Below are 12281 nucleotides of genomic sequence, written 5' to 3'. Positions count from 1 at the left end.
CTTTCCTGCATAACTGAAACACTGGTAAGTAAAGTGGCAGAATATAATATAAACTATACTGCCTGGCCATGAAATTTGTGCCATGATTATCAAGTTAGATGTTCATCTCTTCTAAAAGGGTAAAGTTAGGCGCTTAATGTTGCACAAGTTATGGTCAAATTAATGAAAAAAGTTATTAAAAAGTATCTAGAGGACATTAGTATAATGCTGGAGGTAAAGACTTGGCCTATAAAGAAGTCATCAGGTGACATAATGTAAGAAATAAAAAGAAAACTAAAGAGAACAAATGTCATACCTCAGAAGTAAAAATATTTTCCTCATAGTTAACACTGTGGGAGATGTGCTTTTCAAATGAAGTTTTAAGAATCTGAATCCTAACAACAACAAAAATGCAAATTAAAGATCCTTGACATATATGAAAATCCCACAAAGATCTTGAATAGGGCAATTCAACTTTTAGTCTAACATACTATTTAAAAACATTGATGACCATTATTATCCCTATTAGGGTAATACTGCACTAGACTCTGGCAGAAAATTATGTGGATAACAATATTATTTATTAATGTTTTCATATACAGTGCTTTTCATCCATAGATTTCAATATGTTTTACATATAAATGAGCAAGGATTATTATCCTCATTTTACAGATGAGGAAACGAAGGTGTAGAGCGTTAAGTTACTTGGTTCAAAGTCATATATTGAGTAAACTGCAGAGCCATGAATAGAATCCAGGTCTCATAATAACATTAACAAACCCCACTAACCTCCGCTGTTCATTTTTCTTGCATGCACTAAATGTAAGTGCATGTTTTTTCCAAAAGTTCTAAAAAGAAATATAATAATTAACTGAACCAGTAAGAAATTAATCCACAGAATGTAGGACTTTTTAAAAAAAAAAAAATAGATTTCTTCCTGTTCCCAAATAACCTATAATGAGACTGAGAACAGAATGATTAGGCATTCTACAACAGCCCATATCCTCAGGTGTTTTAAAAAATTAAAGGCTCAGTGAGGCAGGATCAAACCGTAAAGCACTCACTTTTAACTCAACCAGCAATTTCAGCCCATATTTCCCAAAATCTGTTGTGAATGGCTGTGTCCCCTACTGACAAATAGAAGGCCTGAGACACTTTGATCAGACATTCCAAAGAGGGTTCAATGTGGTTAAAATGAGACTAAATTTGTTCTAATGTGTGATTTAAGTTTGATTTTAAGCTCTTTCCGGAGTAAAAACCTATTGTACTACTTCACTCTGTCTTCATCTTAATATTAATATTCTTAATGCTAATTTTACATTAGAGCTAGCAGCAGACTCACCAAGTCCAAGGTGAGCCATTTTGATACTAAATAAGTTTACATCTGAGTTAACTAAGGCCTATGGAGGCTAGGTGACTTATTTAGAATACACAGTCATTCAATTTCAAAGGCTGGATTTGTTTGCCTGAAACATCCTAACCACTTAGTACTGTTGATCATGCTGGGAAGGGGTTAGCCTTACACAGTGAGGCAGGTGGCTTCTTTATGGAGGTGGGAGTGGTTCTCTATAGAGAGTCAATCTGGAATGGGGACTGAGCAACTAAGTGCATAGCAGTAGCCAAGCTTAAAAAGGACTGAATAAACTATTTGTAATTTGACTGTTAATTTCTCTGAAAATAAAAATAAAGCCAAATGCCAGGAAGATGGTACATTTTTTACTTTACACAAAATGTGTAGCTTTTTTTTAATAGCAAGTTATAAAACACATCTTCTCAGAGCCAGTAGTAATGGTCCACAGATAAATGCCAAATTAAAAAAAGAGAAAAATCCAATATTTTTAGAAAACAGATTTTTTCCATTAAATAATTTAAATACAAACCAATAATTCTTTCTCCATATTTTTCAAAGATTGGGAATCTTTTTCAAAACTCTCAAGCTCCTCTACGATGGTGAAATGAAATTTGTCCAGCTGCTTGATCCTACCAAAACAGAAATAAACTAAAAATAAAAAAGCATTTATGTCATTCAAATAAGTTTTGGAATGAGTATTGTGCTACAGACCTGCATTCATGCAACTGACAACTCATTGTTGTCAAATGCTGCTGAGCTGTTTTCAAGGATTGCTTGGTAAAGTGGTCCATTCTTCTTGAGCGGCTCTAGAAATATATGCATTAAGATTACTTTCAGTTTAATTGACTAACTGAGAAGAGAATGATAAAATACTGTATTATAAAACGTAACCATAGTAATTACTTATATAAGATCATAGGTTACAGTGGACAAAAGTCAACATTAACCTTCATATCAGGGACATTCCTTTTGCTTTCCCTTGAAAATGCACCAAAATTTAGTTGAATTATAAAAGTCTCTGAAAAAATCACTGTTTGCATATACTTATTAGAGGTTAGTTAGAGGCTGATAGCAAAATTCTACAAGCGTTCTGTCTTTACTGAGCATGCTCCACATCCAGAGAGCTCACTGAACATGCTGTAGCCTAGACTGAGCAGGTCTTTTCTTCTGTTTGTTCATGTCAGGGGCTGCTGCATACCAGACTTGAGAGTAGGGAGACACTCTCTCTCTCCTATGCTCTCAATGCTCCCCTGCAGTGCCCAAGTGAGTAGAAAAGGAGGAAGTAGCAGGACTTGAATGAAGAGAAGGCGCTACAGGGCAGGAGAAGGTTGGAATTGGAGAAGGAGGAACAAGGACAGGCTGGGAAGGGACAAGAGCAGAGAGGGACAGACACCTGAGACACAAGCTGGAGGAAGACATACTAGGGGACACAGGGACAAAAGGGTCTAACCACTGGAACATACCCCCCTCTAGAACCCGGAATGGAAGTCAGGATTCAGTCTGAACATTCCTCTGTTGTCAGCAAACATTGTGAAATTCACTGGCAAAGTGTCTCTCATTTCCCTCTAGTAAGTATCAACTACTCCATAACTCACAGAGGTCTTTGCTGTGGATTTAAAGGTTCCAACTCTGTTGATGGACCCATATCTAGGGTAAATACAGTTCCGCATAATGGAATTTGTTTTTCATTTTGTGTTTTTAAAAAGCTAGGAAATTACATTGGAAAAAAAAACCTATGTAACTTGAACATTGTTTTATCAAAGTCAAGTCATGCCAGAATTGAGATTTCCTGACGAACCTTAATTTGTCTGTCCTATGCATATATATTATGATATAGTCTTTATTACATGATCACATACAATTTTTTCCACAGGACCCATGCTTCATTCAATGCACAGGATGAACAGAACTCAGGCAGTGAAACAAGGTTGTTGAAATATATGAGGTTGTTGTCTATATGGACAACTGTCCATTAATCTCACTTCAGCATATTGGGGATAACAACATTACCTCAGCCAGGTGTATTGTGAAGATAAATGCATGAATGTTTCTGAAGCACTCAGATGCAACAGTGATGAGTGCCAAAAAAAACCAGATCCAGAAGAAATTAATAATTCTGTATGCTGGGCAGGGTTTGAATGGGGCCACCACCGAAGGATAAAAAGAAATATTGAAGAGTTGCCTCAATCCTTGAGCAGTGTCCATCCTGTGCACTGAATGAGGAAGAGGTCGTGAAGAATGATCATGTAATTAAAAGAATGTATCATAATGCATATGCAAAAAGGGTGCCATATAAAGGTTGCGCAGACAACCTTTATTCTGGAATTTACTAACTTCTCAGTCTTTGACATAACAACCTTAACATTCTTTTCATATTTATTCTTGTATGCAATAATATATAAGGTAGCTCTGTTAATGATGTTTCCAGTTAAGAGTATCATATATGAAAATGAATGAATGAATGAAAGAAAGTATATTTTTTCTATACACACACATATATGCCTTACCTGAATTTTCCTAGTAAATTCCTTATGGAGCTTCTGACCTATCCCTATACTTGAACAACCAGGGTCCCAGACCTCTCCATCCAAAACAGACAACTCATTTACAGACATAGTAGATATGCTCTCGGACACTGAAAATTTGTAAAAGATCATATGTAAAGTTAGCAAAGTAGGAACATATTAATGTATCATCTGTACAGTATAAGTTATTGCAGTTCTGATGGCTGTGTTTATAAATCCTAAGACTAGGGCTCATATCAACTTCAATTGCATCCAGTTTAATTTCAGAAACTAAACTCCTCACCTTCTATATATTTTATTAACCACTTTCTGTCTTTAACAAATTTCATTTGTATATGTTTGATCTTTTTCTTTCTAATTTTTTTAAACATGTTACATGTTTTGCATGAGACATTTACCAGAGATCTGAAATCTATAATTATTAAATATACTATTTAGAAATTTGGTGAAAAGCCCATTATCCACCCAGTCACTAAAACATCTCAAGATTTATCAAGTACACATGTATCACATACATACTCTCTCTCCCCCACCTCTTCAGTTTACAGGGGCAACACCACTCTAAATACATAAATAACATTATATCAAAACTTTAAAAAGTTGAGCATGAAAAAAGCAGGCCAATATTAGACCTTTTGAAAATCTGCCCAAAAACACTGCACACACAAATTTGGCATGTCATTGCATACTTAATGTTTGAAAATTAGGACCCAAATGGGTAGATCTCTCAGAAGGTAAAATGTTATGTCGAAAGGAGATAGCCTGCATAAGGACTTCAGGATATGACCCAACCATACCTTGAATTTGCATACCACCCTTACTACTAAAGGATTTCAAAATGCTTTAAAAATTTAAACATATACCACTACAAACATAAAACAGACATTGTTATTTCCATCAAAGAGATTGCAACGACTTCTTGAATGAAATGCAGCTACTATTATATCCCACACAACAATTTAACATATAGCAATTTAGTAAAGGAAGTGATGACAGAAGATTTCTTACCAGTTATTTCGTTTGTTGCAGCCCACTTCTTCCCATTTCTGGAAAAGGAATGAGTCCTTGCACACTGCATTATGGATTTCTCTAGCAGAAAGCAAGGACACAACAAATTCTATGAGCCAGCGGAGGTTTAAAAGTGCCCTCCCCAAGTCTAAGTCTTCTTTGCCTCCACTCTCATTGCAAGCATTGAATCCATGCTTCAGCTAATTCCCCTAATTTTGCATCTTCTTCTTCAGGTCTGATGAAAGATGGTAAGGAGGAAGAAAGAAGAAGAGACAAGAAAAAGCAAGAAAGGAGAACAAGCAGAAAAAGAGGGACAAAGGAGCTAGAGTGTCATCCAGCTCTAGTTCCCAGAATTCAGGACCTTCAGTTGTGTGTCTCTACAGTCCTTTGGGATGGGAGTGAGACCCCTTAGGAATGTGGTCTTCTACCAGAGTATCTTATGTCCATGGGCTTGACCCCTAGGTATTCTCAATGTTAACTCCTCCTCTTCTAGGAGCCCTAGGGGAAGCTCATGGTCAGCCCTGCTGTCCCAGGCCACCAGTTTCACTGTTGTACTACTGAGCATGATGGAGCCTTTTATCTTCTACTACTTGTTTTTCCTTCCAGTTAGTGCTCCTCTCCCTATCCCCAGCAAGTCTCATGCCAAGGAACTGGTTGAGGGAAGTACATAGAGTAGGGGGCACTCGTTTATCTGATATACCTGCAGTGACTCCGAATTATTTGCCTCTTTACTTCCTAATAGGTAGAGACATAACACAGTCTATGGAGAATGTGTTCCTGTTTCAGTAAGAGGAAGAAGTGATTTCAGACAACACCGTATCCAACTGGTAAACTACACCTCTACCCCGATATAACGCGACCCGATATAACACAAATTCAGATTTAACACGGTAAAGCAGTGCTCCGGGGGGGGGGGGGGGGGGCGCTGCGCACTCTGGCGGATCAAAGCAAGTTCGATATAACGCAGTTTCACCTATAACGCGGTAAGATTTTTTGGCTCCCGAGGACAGCGTTATATCGGGGTAGAGGTGTATTACAAATTTAGGTAGGCAAAATATAAACATTCAGATTCCAATTTGGAGAGAATACTGGGATGCATCTCTTGTGAAACATGCAATTAGCTCTTTATTGACCATAAGTGATCAAACTTCTGTTTGTTTATTCATCTGAATGATAAGAAGTCGACTGCTGTGTTTCTTGAACATTTATGTTATTAGTTAAGGAAAGAAAATTTTCCACAGCATTCTGTATCAATGTCTCAGAGAAAAGCAGGTAATGCTCTTTTCTTAAATGTCTGCAATAAAAATGGAGCTTATTAAGATGTCCTAAAGTAGGGTGACCAGATAGCAAGTGTGAAAAATCAGGACTGGGGGTGGGGGGGTAATAGGCGCCTATTTAAGAAAAAGCCCCAAATATCAGGACTGTCCGTATAAAATTGGGACATCTGGTCACCCTATCCTAAGAGTTTTAATTAGAATTGTAATATTATTGTTCATGGTTAATACTTTAAGCAGTTTTCTGGTTTACATTTATTGTATGACTATAGCTCCGGCTAACCTTTATACACAGTATCATCATCTGCTTTAAATAATTTTCTAGGGAGAAACTTTGTTTTTCTCTCTTCTTCTTCCTTCCTCATTTCCACTTCATCAGAATCACTTTCTGCATCACTGTGGTACATTCGTTTGAGATTCACTTGAACTGTAGGCCCTTTAAAGTATGACAAACATTTAATTTCAGAGCTATAGAGAAATCAATGAATGTTGCATTTGCAAGAGGACTTGTGCACAGCCCTGGACGTTTGGTGCATGTCAATATAAGAGGCTGTTGCCACAATCACCTTCAGTGTCTTTAGGCCATATACCATGCAAGGACTCCAATGAAGCAGAAAAGGATGGATGATACAGTTAGTGTGGGTCTGCTGACATAATATACTTGGAGAACATCTGTTAAAATAAGTATGCTTCCTTTCTCCACTGGGAATTGCTTCTGCAGATTCCTTACTCCTGACAGACTGATGGGCAGAAAAATCCTCTGGAGAAAGGTTGAGTACTTAATTCAGTCAAGATGAAGGGACTATTCTCACAAAAAGCATTAAATCCGGCTCCTAAATTAAGTGTGGCAATGGGGTTCCAAGGGATACAATAGCCTCCATGGCAGAATTGTGGATCCATAGATATAACCACACACCTCTACCCAACCACATTCTCCAAATGGGCCAATTTAGTATCTTACCTGTAAATTTGTCTTCTCACATACCCAGTCCAGCAATCCTGGGAGTGCTAAAAAGTTCCACTTACCATTATTTTCATGAAGGCAGACCTCTAGAGGCTTTTTTGAGTTAAATTCTCAGTTTATATAGGCGGGGGGTGCCTAAACAGACTCCCAATTGATGCTTCTAAAGCTTAAGTGAAAAACATTCACATTTAACAGTAGCTTCCTATCAATAACAACAAAGATTAACACTAACTTTAGGAACAGAATAAACTGAGTATATATGAAAAGACAAATACACTGGTAAAAAATACTAAATAAAGTTTATAGGAGTTCCATTTCCACATGTAGGGCTTGAAGAATCAGGCCATATTTTTGTATCTAAGACAAGTTTTTCATTAACTATTTACAGATATCCAAAGAAAGTGCTTTTTCATAAGAGACACTTACATACCGGATTCATGTATGGTGCCACAGGGATCTTCACACCATGACTGTTCTCTGCTTCCACTGGAAGTGCATAATTGAGATGGAGGTACAGATTCCTAAAAAAAATAAAATGATATATTAACAACCTCCAGGACAGTGAACCCATTTAGATAGTCTTCATCATAAATGAACATTTACGAGTTTATTAAAAACTAGAAATATAAATATCAAAATACTAAGGTACAGTTACAACAAACAAATCAGTCTGCACATGCCAGTTTTGTCAAAGTACTTTGGTTCGGTGGCAAAAATTTTAATAATTATTAATTCTCCAGGACTTATATTAATAGCCTAAGGCTAAAAGTACAAGAAACTACCTAATTTTATTTTTTAAGTTTGTGCATGCAGAAGTGACAAGTCATTTTCTTCTTGAAATTTTTTTCCATTTAAAAAAAATTCAAGGCAAAAGCAAAGATATGTTTTGTGTTCTTTGTTAAAATACAAATGATCAGTGCTATTGCTGGGATGAGAGATTATTTCCTTACCGTCATAACACAGGCAAAGTCTGAATTAAGATAGTTTCTAACAATGACATCCCAGACAACACTGTTTTTATACTAAACTGAAATATGCAGGCAAGATTACAAGAAAACGTTTGAAAACAATGTTAAAAATGTAAAGCAATATACATACATTTTTCCCTAATACCACCAATTGTAAAATAAACAAACATACAAAGCTGCAGCTTTTCAAATGGGATAGACTGTCTCTATCATACCTCTCCTTTATTTTGCATATTTTTAGTAAGATCTTTCAGTTCTGCGTTAATGGAGAGTTTGTCTGAAAGGTAATTTGTAACATTCGCTGCCTCACTAATATCACATATTTCCACCTCAGGTTCAGTAACCTCTATGTCTTTTCCACTTGTGACAGCTTTGTCCATAGTTACTGGAGTCAGACTAGGCTACACAAAAGAAAATAATAAAACGTTATTGAAAATGGATATTCAAATGTATAATTTTATAGCCCTTGTGTACTCCGTAGCTGAGTACTGTGCATCGGTATGGACCAGAAGTAGCCATACTTGACTTGCTGATGTCCAACTAAACCCTGCAGTGTGGTGCATCACTGGAACCCTCAAGTCGACCCCAACACCTTGGCTGCCAGTGCTGTTGCACATTGCTCCCCCACACATTTGCTGTGACGCCACAACCCTTTGGGAATTCCAGAGGATCATGGAAAATGAACATCTTCCTTCCACCAGGACCTTAACAATGTCCCTCACCGCTGCTTGAAGTCATGTAAGCCCTTTTGGACCCACACATTTAACCTTCAACAATGCAACTTCAACCCTGATGAAGCATGGAAAGCCGAATGGAGTTCACAAGAAGTCACAAACACCACATGAAAGACTCGATGCAGAAGATCCCTGGCTTCGATCTCCCATGAAGCTCATGGACAACCCTAAACCATATCCACAAACCATGGCAGATGCGGATACTTGTTGCACAAATGGAAAATTAAAGACTCTCCAGTGTGTGACTGGTCACCCAGAACAGGCATCACAGCAATACACTCTGCTACTCCAGATGCAATTATCTGGCTTAACCATCTAAATGTAAAATTATAGTTGTTGCTCTACATTTACATCAGCCATATGGAGAAGATGATTTTATCAGTTTATAGGAAATCTAAACAGAAGTTTAAAAAATATCTCAGCACATACCAGGATGCATAATTAAAATAAAAATGACTGTAAACATGTTCATAATCCTATGAAAGTGTAAGATAAAGATGAGCTAGTTGTCTTTACTTTTCTAATTAAGGGACAGATCATAACCTAAGTGTCTACAAATGAAGAGGACAGAGATCCAAGAAGTCAGAGACTCAGACTTGAGATGGGGACATAGAAGAAGAAAGTGCCTACTCTGTGATATTCCCATCTCCCCACCTTAACACCCCTCTGAGAGTGTACTCCAGGAACTGAAATCTTTCACAAGAGAGCACACTTTCCACAGAGTTCACCCCTTCAATCATGCAGGAATCCTCGGATTGAGTTAATGCCATAGTCTATTAATTTAAATGTGTTCTCCCTTCATGATCTGAAATCCCTAAAGCAGGACTTGGAGAAAGTGGCTAGAGTGGGGTACCCATGGGAACATGGAACTCTCAGCTTTGCTGCCATGAGGATGGGAGGACAGCCAAGGAGTGGGAGGCAGTTTGAAGGCATTTTAAGATTGTCCTGGCCTCCACTGATCAAACATCCACATGGAATGTAATGTATTCATGGATTAAGTGGGCCCAACCTACTGCCAAGTAAACAGGACTTCCAAAAGCTCCATGAGTGAAAACATAGAGTTGTCATGCTCCTACATGAGTGTAACACACACTCATGAGAATCTAGACTGAGCGATTTGGAATGTGTCTGTGGGTTAGGGAAAATCTCAAATTCATGTCCCCAGCTGGAGATAAAGAAAAGTATACATACAGGAGGATATTTTCATTGGCACCTCTTTACTGAAATGGACATGTACAACTGAATGATAACTCTGATTAATACAAATGTATATAAATACATTGTGGAAGATATTCAGTTTTATTTCTCTTGGGGAAATCAGTGTTTGTTTCTACTGACCAATGAATAAACAGGGATGCGAGGGAGAAGAAAGGATGGTCTGGTGGGTAAGGCACTGGCCTGGGTCTCAGGAGTTCTGAGTGCAGGTCCCAACTCTGCCACAGACTTCCTGTACGACCTTGAGCAACTCACTTAATTTCTCACTGCCTCAGTTCCTCATCTGTAAAATGGGAATAATTTATTTTCTCCCATCCTTTGTCTTGTCTATTTAGATGGCAAGTTCTTTGAAGCAGGGACTACTTCTTACTATGTATACATAAAGCAGCTAAAAGAAGGGGGCCAGCCCCAATCTTGGTTGGGACCTCTCAGCAATACTATTTATATTATTGTAAATTTCCTCCCATGATTATTACACTAGTATTCCTGATTAGAACAGCCTATTTCACTACTTGATTTTCTTGATTATGCATCTGTCCTAATCATGACACCAAGTAGAAAAGAGACAATACAACAAATCTTAAAGTTAAATACTTGAACTGCATAAATATAAAATAATATGAATTATATTTATCATATCTGTGCTTTAATGTTCCATCTTTTAAATCTCTTTTTGGATACTTCTGTTTTGAAAAAGAGCATGGAATTTTGCACTTACAAAAGCACCTGGTTGACTACAATGTAACCACCTTCTACAGGCCTGCTTTCTTGTTAGAATGGCATACTAATTCTATTCCTATTAAACAGAAGTAATTCTCATTCACTATAAATAGACTAAATCAGTTCCCCTGAAAACATCCAAATGAAGAAACTGTTCTGATTAATTAATGAATACTGTATACTTTACTTAAGATAATGCAGACATTGAAATAATTGTGAAGAGTAACTTTAAATTCTTACCAAAGAAAGTGGACTTAAAACTGGTGATAAACTTTCATTTCCAAATACCAACTTTTTGACATTTTCAGGGGATTGTTTAAGATGTATACTTTGCTTATTCTTTTTTGTTGTATAAAGCTTGTTAGCTGAAATTCCTTTCACAATGCTTAAGGACTCCCTCTTTTCTGGTGTTGAGTCCTGAAGATATGATGATGATGATGATGATGATGATCTTTTCAAGGAAACATGTTCCTGGGTAAATGCTTCCTCTGGTACTTTTTCAGCACCTTTTAAGTATAAACACTTAATTGAGGATATTACGCTTTAACACCTTTTTCTTTTATACCTCATATCACAAGTCTTCTCTGTGTACAGAATTCCCACTGATGTCATTGAGAGTTCCATGGAAGGATGGCCAGAAAGTCATGTTGCTGGCTTTCAAGGGGTTGTCTTGAATGTCTTTGAGAACCTGCAACTCCAGTTACCTTGAACAGGAGTTGTGGGTGCTCAACGGTCCAGATTTGACCTAAGAACTATAATACTTTTTAGAAAATACAGTCCATAGTGTTAGAAAAAAAGAATTGCAAACTGAATGGACTGGGATTTCCCCATGAAAATCCTATCCTTTAATAAGGCTACCTTCATATTAAAAACTGCCTTTGAAACTGAATAAGCAGTCAAGTAAAATACATACTGGAACTTCGAGTGTTGACCATATAACGAAAAAACATGTATTTGCCCATGACCATATAATATTTGGATTTTGTAATAAAATGCTATACCTTTCATATGGCACAGATGGATATTTAGAAATATATATTCATATCACAATTGAGTTACTTTCATGCAAGTGCTTTGTCCTTAAAGTCTACACAGCAAGAAATAAATTGCTTTTACTTAGCATTGCTCATCATTATACTATATTTAAATAGAAAGTAAATTACCAACTGTTCTTTTCACTGATACATTGTATTTCTATTACACTCTGGTATGAAATATCAACCATAATATCTATAACAATGATGACAGTACACCTATGTATTTTCTACATTTTAACATATAATGTTGTACATTAAATGGACGTAAAGAGAATATAGTACATATATTTTTAAAGCAATTATTTGAAATGAATTGATATTACAGAGAGACATTAATTAATTCATATCCAGAACTGGAGCTGACAACTTTAAAAATTAAAATACAAAATAATACACACATCTCATCGTCTCAACAGATGCTGGGCTGTCAGGTGAGGCTACTGGTGACATTTCTAATTTTCTTTGTTTTATAGGATCTTTTGATTTAGTAAATATTTGCTGTTGAT

General features: G+C 36.8%; 1 protein-coding gene across 1 annotated transcript in view; it reads right to left on the bottom strand.

The window, feature by feature from the left end:
- Positions 1 to 289: 289 nt before the first annotated feature.
- The window catches only part of SYCP2 (synaptonemal complex protein 2), a 56262-nt gene continuing 44270 nt past the window's right edge, over positions 290 to 12281 (bottom strand). The window contains exons 33-41 of the mRNA XM_024195905.2: positions 8285 to 8470; positions 7532 to 7622; positions 6421 to 6573; positions 4864 to 4944; positions 3838 to 3965; positions 2042 to 2136; positions 1860 to 1959; positions 769 to 827; positions 290 to 374 (exon numbers count right to left, since the gene is read on the bottom strand). Coding sequence (XP_024051673.1) covers positions 290 to 374; positions 769 to 827; positions 1860 to 1959; positions 2042 to 2136; positions 3838 to 3965; positions 4864 to 4944; positions 6421 to 6573; positions 7532 to 7622; positions 8285 to 8470 — 978 coding nt within the window. The remainder of the gene's footprint in view (positions 375 to 768; positions 828 to 1859; positions 1960 to 2041; positions 2137 to 3837; positions 3966 to 4863; positions 4945 to 6420; positions 6574 to 7531; positions 7623 to 8284; positions 8471 to 12281) is intronic.

This window comes from Terrapene carolina, unplaced genomic scaffold, assembly GCF_002925995.2.
Source record: "Terrapene carolina triunguis isolate 2854851 unplaced genomic scaffold, T_m_triunguis-2.0 Scaffold130, whole genome shotgun sequence".
Classification (NCBI taxonomy): Eukaryota; Metazoa; Chordata; order Testudines; family Emydidae; genus Terrapene; species Terrapene triunguis.
The sequence above is the reverse complement of the archived record's forward strand: the minus strand, read 5'-3'. Positions and strand labels throughout refer to the sequence as shown.